Here is a 14,793-nt window from a genome sequence, read left to right on the forward strand (position 1 = left end):
GAGCAAAAGTACATACCTTGTATATTTGGTCAAAACAGGAAAATCATAAATTATACAAAGTTCCTACAGCTAAAATAAGCTACCTTCCACGTTGTCTTCAGAGCAGCTTCTGTGCTCTCTGAGATTTGCAAATCTTCTGGACCCTCACCAACAGCTGTTTTCCTGTGTGTGTGTGCAGTTTGTTGCCTCAGTAGAGTCATCTGTTAAAAATAAAATACAATGGCAGCCTTGCAACAAAAGACAATTAATAGTAAATGCACAATGCAAATCTCATATTGCACCTTTTTCAGGCACAAAACTACAATGTGAGAAACCATCAACTCAGTTTTGCTAAAAGGGCTATGGTAAAATCGAATGTTACACATAATTATCAGATCAGAATGATCTCCTGGACAATGAGAAGGTAAAGATACCAAGAGATGAAGTGTACTCATTTTTTAGTATCATTGTTTGAAAGATTAGTCAAAAATGTTGAAAGTAGGTATCAAGTTATCTGCCTGACCCAGGGAAAATTAAAGGAGTCCAGCAGTGGCTGTTGAAAGATCAAAATGTTGCCACTTTCTGTCTTTCCTTTTGTGCTGCTTCCATCTCCAGAGTATGCAGCTCACATATCTCCTGATTACCACTTCAAGTTACAAAGATAATACTGAGTTGAAGGAAAGGTAAGAAGAATACAAAAGCATTTGTCCTTTCCCATTCTGGTTATACAATTAATCAATATTTTTATTGGCAAAAGCCAAGTACCCTTGCAGAGCTGCTACAATGGTCCCTGCAGGGATTGTTCTCAACAAATGTGCACCCAACACCATCCATTAAGTTGATGGATGACATTTCAACCCACAGGCTAACTTGTTCATATAAAATAAGAAAAAAATAATATTATCATACTAGAGATGAGAAAAGCTTGCACTTTTATGACCTCGGGTTGTCTCAAATCAGCCAATGAACCATTGTTTAAGTGTAATCAGTGAAGTAATGTAGGAAAAATTATATTCACAGTAAGGATTCCACCGATATCAATGTAATAATGACCAGATAATCTGGTTTTTGAAAAGCTCTGATTGAGGTATAAGTATTGCCGGGACACCAGAGATAATTCCCAGCTCTTCTTCCAAATAGTGCTGTGAGATCTTGCTCGTGCCACCAAGAGGGCAAACTGGCCCTGGCTCAATGTTGCACCTGGTAAGTTAGGTGCTGACAGTGCAGCATTGCGTCAGTACTGCACTTAATTATCTCCTTAGATTTTACACTCAAGTTTCTGGAGTGAAGTTTGAGTCGACATCTGTGTGACTCAGAGCAATGGCAGGATAAAAACTCATGTTTTACGGCATTTTTATGAACATCATTTGGAGAATAGTAAGTGGGCTAAATATAACAGAACTGAAAACAAAAGGCACCAAAGACAATAAAATAGATGACTGCTTCTTCACTGCAAAGTTTGAAAATGAAGATTGGCAGCCAACTCAACAGTGAATGCTGTTGCATCCAAGCCTAATTGTGGCATCCATAGACAATGATTCATGCACTCTTCCAAATGTTGCCAGAGCTGAACACCAAATGATCATTCCCACATAATCCAATGGTGCTGAGGCCTAGTTCAGTATCAACTCCCTAATGAAATTACAATATTCAGAACAGATAATCTGACTACTAGCTTCCCTATATCCAAGCTTTACCAGTGTGCCATTGTTTGGCTTCCATCCACCTTCCAATGGTCTCTTGAAGTTAATGCAGAATAAACACATGCTTAAGATATATATTATTCACATCTAGATTGAGATATAGATTTGAAAGGAGACAACTTCAGGGCTTTCATGGGGAAAGAGAATGGGGTGGGACTAAATGGATTGCTCATAAAGAGAGCTAGCACAGATTTACTGGACCACATACCTTCCTCCTTTCATGCCAAATGAATCTGAGATTCTATAATTTACAGAAAGACACTAATTTTTGTAAGAGAATCCTATTTTACAGTGTTATGTTAAAATCCAAGTCTTTTTTCTTCCTTTATTACCAAAACACACTTTATATCATTTTAATATTCTGTTTAGATTTAGAGTCACCATGGTCTCTTTTAGAACTGCAAATCACACTGAATCAAATAGGTAATGAATATGATTAAATCTCAGGAGTAATTGTTGACAACACCATTTTGTCAGAAATTAATGTTAACATAAATGATAGAAACTGCTGCTCAATGCTTTATCACAAGCAAATAATTGTGGCCAAGTGCTTGACTGGAGTTGGAAGATGGTTCAGGAAAACAATAAAGGTGTAACAGTGGAGATACTTTAACTCATTGTAGTAATATTTAGAAAACTGGTACTATGCAGTATCAGGTGATGCTTGACAGTGAGAAATAAACACAACCAGAGTTCCGGTGTTGCATCAACTTCATTACTTAAGAAAACAAGTTTAGCTTTCAGCTATCCATCTGGCAGCCTCCAAGACGCTTCTCCTAATTGAGAAAAGCAAAGGTAATAAAGTGCTGTCCAAAATCATGTGAGGCAATGAATTAGTACTCCAATCTGGGCCAGGATTGCAGTATTACATATTTTCAAATACATTATAGAGCATGCAAAATTGTCCATGAGTGAATTATTAAATGCAAGAAAACTCTATCATCAGAAATGAAAAATATTTGTTCCTTTCATTTGATCCATTTAGATCACAAAGTGAATCAAAATATTGCAGGATCAGTGTTAGGAGCTCAATAGTGGTATCTTCTGCACTTAAACCGTTAGTTTTTGCATGAAGGAAGTTTATTTAAGACACATATTGGAAACTATTTGAAATTCACAGAACAATATCCCAAAACAAAGCAGCTTGACAGGCCCAACTTTGTGCTGGTATTAATCTGTTACGTACTTTAGAGGACAGGCAATTCTCAGGCATTGGGTACATTCAAGGCTCAGGTGCATTTTTTTAAAACAAAAGGGGAAATCAGAGAATATTGGAATTGTGGAAACATGACAATTGGGATAAGGATCAGCTCTGACCTTTCTGAATGATGGAGTCAGCTTGAAAGGCTGCATGGCTTACTTCTTTACCTTTTGTTTCCTTGAATAGTATTTAAGTTGATCTTGAATAACCAATCAACAGTACAGATAGAATAGCTTACATTGTACCATATGACATTGTAAGAATATTTCATTGACAGCCTAATACTTCACATTTATAACTACTTAAACACCAGTTTGTATTAAATAATATGTTTGTAATTATTTTTTTCACCAAAGTAAATATGGTGAAAGTATTCTATTTAAGTGCTTTGAAGAATATTCTAATGGGCTGAAGGTGACTGAATGTGAAAACTGTGACAATTAAACTTTGTATCTCACAAAAATCTATTGGTTCTGTTCCACATTATTTAATTTTAGTTCACCAAAAATTATTTTTATGAGCTTTACAAATATCCTTCTTAAAATCAAGGAAGCATCCTGCCCATCATTTTAAAGCATCATTTCCACAGTAAGAAGACATTTAGCCTAATTAATATCTTTAGCATTAGCCCTCATTGCATACTAATGTTAAAATCCACAATGTATTAAATAATTTAAAAATGTTAATGAATATTAAATAGTTACACGTTAGAGAAATAAGCAAAACTAACCTTTATTTAGTATCACAGGGTAGAAATCATATATTTTTGGTTGAAGTTATATGATTCAAAATACTATCTAGAAAGTGAACTTATTCTGACTTCCTGAAATCTATTGTGCTTCATGATTTTACCTGCAGAAATAAAGTGTGGTATTGTGCCAAATACTAAAAAAGCATTTGCACCCTCTCCTTAATTTGTTAAGTGCTATAAAGCCAAATAATTACCAATAGTTCCTTTGGTGGGATTTGAATGCATTACCAATGATTCCCATTTTTGTCACCGACATGGAACAATTCAAAAATAACAACTTGCACAGATCAAGATTTCCCAGGAACTAATGTTACAGCACTTCATCTTCAATGAGCTTGGCCAGAAGCAACAAGATTAGAATTGTTTTATTACTTTGACATTGTAGTGGTTGCTACCGCGGAATAAAACAAGACTCTACTCGGAGGATTGCCAAACAGAACTGGTTTATTTTCCCGCCTTGCGCGGGCCCTTTAAGGGAGAAAACTCCCGCCCAAAAAAAACAGCAATGACGTAAGTCCTATGTCATCAGGACTTTCCCGCGCGCGGGTTCTCCCTGTCGCTCGGAAAGACGAGGCCCGCCGCCATCTTGGGCCTCGTCGCTCCGACGCCACGCGACCTGACTGCCGAGCCGGTTCGCCCGACTAGACGGTGAGTCGCCACACAACCCCCCCCCAGAACCGGCGAGACAGTCCCCAAGGTCCGTGAGCTGTGCTAGCTGCCGCTTAGGGGGGCGGCCTCTGCGTCGCGGCGTGGCAACCTCGACAGGCTGTTGCAGATCCAAATGGGCCGGTTTGAGGCGGTCCGCCGTGAAAACCTGTTCCCTGCCTCCAATGTCCAAAATAAAAGTGGATCCGTTATTCTGTATGACTCGGAACGGTCCCTCATATGGTTGTTGCAATGGCGTCCGAGGTGTGCCCTTGTGAACGAAAACAAACTTACAGTCCCGTATTTCCTTGGGCTGGCAGGATGGGGCTTGACCGTGCCATGAGGTGGGAATCGGGGCCAAGGCGCCAAGCCTCTCGCGCAGTCTTTGTAGGACTGCTGGGGGTTGTTCCCCTTGGTCCCGAAGGGCAGGTATGAAATCCCCGGGGACAACTAGCGGCGCCCCGTATACAAGCTCAGCTGACAAAGTGCGGAGGTCTTCTTTGGGGGCAGTGCGTATGCTGAGCAGGACCCAAGGCAGCTCGTCAACCCAGTTAGGACCCTTCAGGCGGGCCATCAAGGCCGATTTTAGATGGCGGTGAAAACGTTCCACCAACCCGTTTGATTGAGGATGGTAGGCCGTGGTGGTGTGCAGCTGCGTCCCTAGCAGGTTCGCTAATGCAGCCCAGAGACTGGAAGTGAATTGGGTGCCTCTGTCTGAAGTGATGTGGGCCGGAACGCCAAAACGTGAGACCCAAGTTGTGAGCAGCGCTCGGGCGCAGGAATCAGTTGTGATGTCAGTCAGGGGGGTTGCCTCAGGCCACCTCGTGAACCGGTCCACAATGGTAAGGAGGTACCGGGCTCCTCTTGAAACCGGCAGAGGGCCCACGAGGTCGACGTGTATGTGGTCGAACCTCCTACGGGTAGGCTGGAACTGCTGTGGTGGGACCTTGGTGTGTCGCTGGATTTTTGACGTCTGGCAGTGCGGACAAGTCCTGGCCCACTCACTGACCTGTTTGCGCAGGCCATGCCAGACAAACTTGCTGGCGACCAGTCGGACAGTAGATCTGATGGACAGGTGCGCCAACCCATGTACCGAGTCAAAAACACGTCTCCGCCAGGCTGCAGGGACTATAGGGCGGGGCTGACCAGTCGCAACGTTGCAAAGTAGGGTCCGCTGACCTGGACCAACCAAGAAATCTCGGAGCTGCAGACCCAAGACTGCGGTTCTGTAGCTGGGCAGTTCGTCGTCGGCTTGCTGTGCGTCAGCCAGGGCCATGTAGTCGACACCCAAGGATAGGTTGTGGATGGTTGGTCTGGAAAGTGCATCAGCAACAACATTATCCTTTCCGGAGACATGTTGGATGTCAGTTGTGAACTCGGAAATGTAGGATAATTGTCTCTGCTGACGAGCTGACCAGGGATCGGAGACTTTGGAGAAGGCAAAGGACAGAGGCTTATGATCGGTGAAAGCTGTGAAAGGCCTGCCTTCTAGAAAGTATCGGAAATGCCGGACCGCCAGATACAGCGCTAGAAGTTCCCGATCAAAAGTGCTGTACTTCAGTTCGGGCAGTCTAAGGTGTTTGCTGAAAAATGCCAAGGGTTGCCAGCGGCCTTCGAGTAGCTGTTCCAGTACCCCACCCACCGCGGTGTTGGACGCGTCTACCGTGAGGGCAGTCGGGATGTCAGTCCTGGGGTGTACCAGCATCGTGGCGTCTGCCAGGGCATCTTTGGCCTTAACGAAAGCAGCCGCAGCCTCGTCAGTCCAGGTGATGTCCTTGCCCTTACCAGCCAGCAGCGAGAACAGACGGCGCATGATACGGGCTGTTGCAGGGATGAAACGATGGTAAAAGTTGACCATCCCAAGGAATTCCTGTAGGCTTTTGACTGTGTCGGGGCGGGCAAAATGGCGGATAGCATCCACCTTGGCGGGTAGGGGTGTTGCCCCGTCGCTGGTGATTTTGTGGCCGAAGAAATCGATAGAGTCAAGTCCGAATTGGCACTTGGACGGGTTAATCGTGAGGCCGAAATCGCGGAGGCGGGAATACAGCTGGCGGAGGTGGGAAAGGTGTTCCTGGCGGTTACGGCTGGCGATCAGTATGTCGTCCAAGTAAATGAACACAAACTCCAGGTCTCGGCCTACCGCGTCCATCAGCCGCTGGAAGGTCTGCGTGGCGTTCTTAAGGCCGAACGGCATCCGAAGGAATTCGAACAGGCCGAATGGGGTGATAATCGCAGTTTTGGGGACGTCATCCAGATGGACCGGGATTTGGTGGTATCCCCTAACGAGGTCCACTTTGGAAAAGATGCGGGCCCCGTGTAAGTTCGCTGCGAAGTCCTGGATGTGAGGGATGGGATAGCGGTCTGGGGTGGTGGCGTCATTCAGCCTGCGGTAGTCGCCGCAGGGCCTCCACCCTCCGGTGGCTTTGGGGACCATGTGCAGGGGGGAGGCCCAGGGGCTGTCTGACCTGCGAACAATCCCCAGCTCCTCCATGTGACGGAACTCTTCCTTTGCCAGACGGAGCTTGTCTGGAGGTAATCGTCATGCTCGGGCATGAAGGGGTGGCCCTGTGGTAATGATGTGGTGTCGTACCCCATGTGTGGGCCTAGAATTTGTAAACGAAGGTGCCAAAATCGATGGGAATTTGGCTAGGAGCCTGGCGAAATCATCGCCAGAAAGGGAAATGGAGTCCAGGCGCGGGGCTGGTGGGCTGATTTCTCCCAGGGGATAGGTCCGGAGAGTGCTAGAGTGAACTAACTGCTTCCTTCGCAGGTCGACTAACAGGTTGTGGGCCCGAAGGAAATCGGCTCCTAGGAGTGGTCGGGCGACGGTGGCAAGGGTAAAGGTCCAGGTAAAACGGCTGCCGCCAAAGTGTAATTGAAGCGTACGGGTGCCGAAAGACCGTATCGTTGTACCGTTGGCGGCATTGAGTAGAGGACCTGGTGGCCTGTCACGAGTGTCGCGGCCTGTCGGGGGCAAAATACTGACCTCCACTCCAGTATCAACGAGGAAACGCCATCCAGATTTCTTGTCCTGAACGAAGAGGAGGCTCTGTCAGCGGCCAGCCGCCGTAGCCATCAGCGGCGGCTGGCCCTGGCGTTTCCCTGAAACTTGCAGGGTGGGCGGCATCGACGGGCCTCCGCACCCCACCTCTGATGGTAGAAGCACAGCTGGTCACCCGTGTCGTCGTCTGCGTTCCTGGGGCGTGGCTGTTCGGTTGCTGGGGCCGGGCGAGGCGGGCGTTGGGCTCGCGGCCTGGTGATTTGACTGACGGACGAACCGCTCTCGCGCTTGGCCCTCCACAGGACATCTGCCCGGGCGGCCACCTCACGGGGGTTGCTGAAGTCGGCGTCAGCTAACAACAAGTGGATGTCATCGGGGAGCTGTTCGAGGAAGGCCTGTTCGAACATCAGGCATGGCTTGTGTCCCTCGGCCAATGCCAGCATCTCATTCATTAGGGCAGATGGGGATCTGTCCCCCAGGCCGTCCAGATGAAGCAGGCGGGCGGCGCGCTCACGACGGGAGAGGCCGAAGGTCCGGATCAAAAGGTCTTTGAAAGCCGGGTACTTATCTTCCTCCGGAGGCGACTGGATGAAGTCTCCAACCTGGGCGGCTGTCTCCTGGTCCAGAGAGCTAACCACATGGTAGTACTTCGTGGAGTCGGAGGTGATCTGCCGAAGGTGGAATTGCGCTTCGGCCTGGTCAAACCAGACGCTGGGCCGAAGTGTCCAAAAGGTGGGCAGCTTGAGGGCCACTGCGTTGGCTGCTGCGCTGTTGTCCATTTTGCGGGTCCAAAAGCCGTTTGGACCGTCGGGGTCACCAATGTAGCGGTTGCTACCGCGGAATAAAAGAAGACTCTACTCGGAGGATTGCCAAACAGAACTGGTTTATTTTCCCGCCTTGCGCGGGCCCTTTAAGGGAGAAAACTCCCGCCCAAAAAAACCGGCAATGACGTAAGTCCTACGTCATCAGGACTTTCCCGCGCGCGGGTTCTCCCCGTCGCTCGGAAAGACGAGGCCCGCCGCCATCTTGGGCCTCGTCGCTCCGACGCCGCGCGACCCGACTGCCGAGCCGGTTCGCCCGACTAGACGGTGAGTCGCCACAACATTTTCATTTTCTAACCACTTAACACATTATACATACATGTTAGGTTATTATTGTTTTGTGTTGGTAATGTACAAAAAATACTGCACCTTTGAAGCACTTCTAATTCACATGACAATGCCTCAAAACATCTTATTTATTGAACGGTAGCCAGGTCCCAGAAGAGGGATATTCACCAGATTATTACTACCTTGAATCAAACCTCTGTCTAATCAATCACCTTTCCTTATTCATTAAATAGTGATACTTGACATTTTCCTTCTTTCAAAATGAGCTTCACTGTTTCATGCCTTGACTGACAATGTGACGGACATCATCAAACAAAAACAACAAAGAAATTAAAGACCAACTGCAACCAAATTGTCATGAGGAGATACACATTGAAATGGGCAGTGGCAGTCAGTGGCTTAATTTTAGCATAGAAAATTTAAGTCAATAACTCTGAATTGTGATCCACAGCATTAAATGCTTATACCTACTCAATGGGGACTGTAAATCTCTCAAGAAGGATAGATAATCTGAACAGCTACGAACATCAACTTTGTGTCTCAGCAGTGATGTTTCAAATATGCTAGGGTAAACAAGTGATAAAGATGTCAGCAAACACAGAAAGACACCTTCAGCACTCTACAATTATCAAAATATTCTGCAATGATAAAGCGAACAAGGAAAACTATTCCCACGATCTAGTGAATCAATGAGTATAAATTTGAGAAAGTCATCAAAAACATACAGGGCTGAAGATTAATTTGTTTAATCAGTGGTTTGTTAGGATAGGCAATAGCATACTGGAAACAATTATGAAAACAGAACAATAGCTTTTAGTAGAAACATTGATACATTATTTTATCAATAAAGCATTTTAAAGCATTAAAATATGAATGGAAACCACAAAGAAGAATGGGACCGAGTGGATGGCAATTTCAGAGTTGTCACAGGTGCTATCAGCTAACTGACCATCACAACTTCATGATTCTTTAATTGACTCCTGAGTCAAGGAATACTTTGGTCCAGCATAAGAGGCATTAGAGGAACTCAGCAGGTCAGGCAGCATTTATGGAGGGAAATGGACAGTCGATGTCCAGACACGAAACGTCAACTGTCCATTTCACCCATAGTTGCTGCCTGAGCTGCTGAGTTCATCTGGAGCCTCTTATGTTGCTCCAGATTCCAGCATCTGCAGTCTCGTGTCACTATACTTTGGTCTAAACTTGTAAAAAACAATAGCTTCAGCCATACAGTCTAAACCATTAAAGCCAATAATATAATTTAAAAGCTGATTCCGTCCTACAGTTTATCTTCACCACCACTCAGGAGTATGATGGGGCTAGTACCATAGTAACTTATCATTCTTAGGCAGAGTTTCCACTTCTAAGTTGTATGGTGTGGCTGTAGTATGTTTCACATTCCTGTAACCTACACTATATCTCATCACCTGGAACCATATTAACATCGTCATCAGCTGCAATTCCTTTCAGTTTGACTTGATTGTTAATACTCATCAGTGAGTTACTAACTCATGCTCCATCTGACTTCAGGGTGGGTCAGAACCCATGACAAGCCATTCAAACCTGTTGCTGACACAGGTATCAACTATGGATCAACCATTTCTGATGTCATTTTCTACCTGAACCTGTCCTGACAGCAGAGCCAAAATAAGGAAAAGTTATATTGTGGGAAGAGGGGATTCAGGGCAGCAATATAGTTGGAAAACAAACATTTTCATAGCCAGCTTAGCAATGAACCCAGACTTTGTTTGCAAACTATCAAACCTGTCAAGGTACATGGATGTTCTCAAAGTCTCTAATATTCAGAAGCATTAAAAAGTATTAAAAATCAATTAAACATTATTACAATCAATTAAAACATTCATTTTTTTAAAAAATAAAAATAACAAAAAAACATAAAAGTTCGAAAAACTCCTATCACTTACCAACACAGAAACACTTTTCAGTAATTCAAGCATTAAAGCAAATTCAAGTGATAGATACAAATGTAAATTTGCTTATTGCATCTTATGGTAATCTGCTCCTTCTAAATCAACACATTCACCATTCCTGCTTCAGATGTAAGATGGTTCATTGGGCAGACTTATCAGTGTGATTGGTGAGGAAATGCAGCACTCAGTTTCTGCTACTGGGTTCCATCAGGAGATCAAAATCAGAGTGTAGTCAGGTAAATCATCGGCAAAGCTTGACCAGCAAGTCTGACTATTTGATACTCACTAAAGAACTTCAAAAGTGGTGATACACTGAGAAGCTTGAAGCTGCAGGCACTTCCCAGAATCTTCCACTTCATAATTTTCTCTAAGTGTTTCGTCCAATGTTAAGGGAATGCCATATTGTCAGTATTATTGGTTTGTAAATAAGATGCCAAATCCATGTTACTTACAATTCAGCTGGATGTGAAAGAATTCTCCAAGCTTATTTCAAGAGTCAGATTATCTCACTGTTCTCTATTAAACCACCTCCTTCACCCAACACCATCACAAGTTATTATCTGGCAATCCATCTCTTTACTGTTTATGGCAATTTGCTTTGCACCAAAATAACCACCACATTGAACCACTCACAGTAACCATACAGTCCCTTCCATAAATCCTCAAAATGACACATTGCATATGGATGATGCAATTCCCAGTTCTCCCAAATCAGAAACAAAAATGAATTAGGGTTTTTAAGTGTAAGGGTTAGTTTTTGTTAGGGTTTTTAGTGTAAGGGTTAGATTTTTATAAGTTTTTTCTAACTAGTCGAGTGGGGGCTGGACTGCGCAGGCGCGGTGTGGGCAGCTTAAAAAGGAAACAGCCTACAGAGCGGGCTGCGTCGGAGCAGGCAGCGGAGTGAGTGGGAGCAGAGTGTTCTGGGCTTTGGCTCAAGGGGCTTCAGCGTGAAGGGGCAAGGAGGGTAAGTAGCTGGTAAGTAGGTAAAGGCAAGGTTTACCTGTTGTTCATTATAGATTTGTAGGACTAACTAGGGAAAAAAGAAAGGTAGTCATATGGAGGACATGGTCATATGCTGCAGCTGTTTGATGTGGGAAATCATGGACCTTGCTGCGGTCCAAGATGGCCACATCTGCAGTAAGTGCTTGAGGCTGGATGAACTTCGGCTCAGAGTTGATGAGCTGGAGTCGCAGCTACAAACACTGCGCAGCATAAGGGAGGGAGAGAGTTATGTAGACACGGTCCATCAGGTGGCAGTCACCCCCCTCAGAGCAGGTACATCTGAGGTTCAGGAGGCCGATAGAGTGGTGACTGTCAGGGGAGGGAAGAGGAAGAAGAAGTCAGGCAGGCAGACAGAGCAGGGAACCCCGGAGGCTGTTCCCCTCAGTATCAAGTTTTCTGCCTTGGAAGCTGTTGAGGGGGAAGACCTGCAGGGGCCTAGCTGCAGTTACCAGGTCTCTGGCACTGGGACTGGTACTGCTGCTCAGAAGGGAAGGGTGGGAAAGAGACATGCGGTAGTGATAGGGGACTTGATAGTCAGGGAAACAGATAGGAGGTTCTGTGGCAGTGAGCATGAATCCCAGATGGTATGTTGCCTCCCAGGTGCCAGGGTCCGGGATGTCACTGCTCGGGTCCACAGGATTCTTGAGCGGGAGGGAGAGCAGCCAGAAGTTGTGGTCCATGTTGGCACCAACGACATAGGTAGGAAGGGGGATGAGGTCCTGAAGAGTGAGTTCAGGGAGCTAGGCAGAAAATTGAGGAACAGGACCTCAAGGGTAGCAATCACGGGATTGCTGCCAGTGCCACGCGATAGTGAAGGCAGGAATAGGAGGAGGTGGCAGATAAATGCGTGGCTGAGAAGCTGGTGCAGGAGGGAGGGTTTTAGATTTCTGGATCATTGGGATCTCTTCTCGGGAAGGTGGGACCTGTACAGAGAGGACGGGTTACACCCGAACCAGAAGGGGGCCAATATCCTTGCGGCGAGATTTGCTAGGGTGGTTCGGGAGGGTTTAAACTAGTTCGTGAGGGGGAAGGGAACCGGAGGAGTAGGTCAGAGGAAGAAGGGGATGGGGAAAAGTTAGCTCAAACAGGTAGAGAGGCTTTGGGGAAGGAGAAGCAGAATACAGGCTATAAAAGTAGTAAGGTAGATGGACTGAAGTGTGTTTACTTAAATGCAAGAAGTGTCAGGAATGAGGGGGATGAACTGAGGGCTTGGATAAGTATGGGGGACTATGATATCGTGGCTATTACTGAGACGTGGCTGATGTCAGGAAAGGAGTGGATATTGAATATTCCTGGTTTTCGGTGTTTTAAGAGGGATAGAGAAGGGGGGAGAAGAGGAAGAGGGGTGGTGATACTGGTCAGGGACATGGTTACGGCTGTGGAAAAGATGGATGTTGTAGAAGGATCATCTCTAGAGTCCGTATGGGTGGAATTAAGGAACAAGAAAGGAGCAGTTACTCTACTACGAGTATTCTATAGGCCCCCCGGTAGCAGTAGAGATATAGAGGAGCAGATTGGCAGGCAGTGTTTGGAGAGAAGCAAAAATAACAGGGTTGTTATAATGGGAGGCTTCAACTTCTCAAATATAGACTGGAACCTGCTTAGTGCCAAAGGTTTAGATGGGACTGAATTTGTTAAATGTGTCCAGGAGGGATTCCTGACGCAGTATGTTGACAGGCCGACTAGAGGGAATGCCGTGCTAGATCTAGTTTTAGGAAATGAACCGGGACAGGTGAAGGATCTATTGGTGGGTGAGCATTTGGGGGACAGTGACCATTGCTCCATAACCTTTAAAATTGTCATGGACAGGGACAGGTGCAGAGAGGACAAGAGGATTTTTAATTGGGGAAGGGCGAACTATGAGGCTATAAGGAGAGAACTTGGGAGTGTAAATTGGGATGTCCTTTTTGAAGGAAAATGTACCATGGAGATGTGGTTGATGTTCAGGGATCTTATGCAGGATGTTAGGGATAAATATGTCCCGGTGAGGCAGAGAAGGAATGGCAGGGTGAAGGAACCGTGGGTGACGAGAGAGGTGGAACGACTTGTTAGGGAGAAGAAGGTAGTGTACATGAGGTATAAGCAGCAAAGTTCAGACAGGGCCCGTGAGGAATATAGGGTAGCGAGGAAGGAACTTAAGAAAGGGCTGAGGAGAGCTAGAAGGGGACATGAAAAGGCTTTGGCTAGTAGGGTTAAGGAAAATCCCAAGGCCTTTTTCAAGTACGTGAAGGGTAGGAGGATGGCTAAGGTAAAGGTAGGTCCGATTAAGGACAAAGGTGGGAGAATATGCCTGGAGGCGGCGGAAGTGGGAGAAGTTCTCAATGAATACTTCTCTTCGGTATTCACCAGGGAGAGGGGTCTTGATGACGTGGAAGGGAGTGCTGGTGGGGGTAATGTTCTCGAGGTTGTAGATATCAAGAGAGAGGATGTGTTGAAGTTGTTAAATAATATTAAGACAGATAAATCTCCGGGGCCTGACGGGATTTTCCCCAGGCTGCTTCGAGAGGCTAGGGAGGAGATTGTTGAACCGCTGGTAAGGATCTTTGAGTCCTCGTTGTCTACGGGGATGGTGCCAGAGGATTGGAGGGTTGCGAATGTTGTACCCATGTTCAAAAAAGGTAATAGGGATAGGCCAGGGAATTATAGACCGGTGAGTCTCATGTCTGCGGTGGGTAAGCTGTTAGAAAGGATTCTGAGGGATTGTACCCATGTTCAAAAAAGGTAATAGGGATAGGCCAGGGAATTATAGACCGGTGAGTCTCATGTCTGCGGTGGGTAAGCTGTTAGAAAGGATTCTGAGGGATAGGATTTATGAACACCTAGAGAATCATGGACTGATTAGGGACAGCCAGCATGGCTTTGTGAAGGGAAGATCTTGCCTCACAAGCCTGATAGAGTTCTTTGAGGAGGTGACCAGGAAGATTGATGAGGGCAGTGCGGTGGATGTGGTTTACATGGATTATAGTAAGGCGTTTGATAAGGTTCCTCATGGTAGGCTTCTTCAGAAGGTCAGGGGCCAAAGGATCCAGGGAAGCTTGGCTGTGTGGATTAGGAATTGGCTTGCATGTAGAAAGCTGAGGGTTGTGGTTGAAGGAGTGCCCTCGGATTGGAGGGCAGTGACTAGTGGTGTCCCGCAGGGATCGGTTCTGGGACCTCTACTTTTTGTGATATTTACAGATGACTTAGATGAGGGGTTGGAGGGCTGGGTTAGTAAGTTTGCGGATGACACTAAGATTGGCGGTGTTGTGGATAGTGTGGAGGGCTGTCGGAGCTTACAGAGGGATATTGATAGGATGCAGAGCTGGGCTGACAAGTGGCAGATGGAGTTCAATCCGGAGAAGTGTGAGGTGGTACACTTTGGAAGGACAAACTCCAGGGCAGAGTACTGGGTAAATGGCAAGGTACTTGGCAGTGTGGAGGAGCAGCGGGATCTGGGGGTTCATATTCACAGTTCATTGAAAGTTGCCTCAC

At 46.1% G+C, this 14,793-nt stretch overlaps 1 protein-coding gene across 14 annotated transcripts in view; it reads right to left on the minus strand.

The window, feature by feature from the left end:
• ppfia4 (PTPRF interacting protein alpha 4) overlaps positions 1 to 14,793 on the minus strand; it is a 450,605-nt gene that overhangs the window by 77,067 nt on the left and 358,745 nt on the right. For all 14 annotated transcript variants that reach the window (XM_052034523.1, XM_052034517.1, XM_052034525.1 and 11 more), the window contains exon 5: positions 84 to 200. In XM_052034523.1, coding sequence (XP_051890483.1) covers positions 84 to 200 — 117 coding nt within the window. The remainder of the gene's footprint in view (positions 1 to 83; positions 201 to 14,793) is intronic.

The sequence above is a fragment of the Pristis pectinata genome, chromosome 20, assembly GCF_009764475.1.
Source record: "Pristis pectinata isolate sPriPec2 chromosome 20, sPriPec2.1.pri, whole genome shotgun sequence".
Classification (NCBI taxonomy): domain Eukaryota; kingdom Metazoa; phylum Chordata; class Chondrichthyes; order Rhinopristiformes; family Pristidae; genus Pristis; species Pristis pectinata.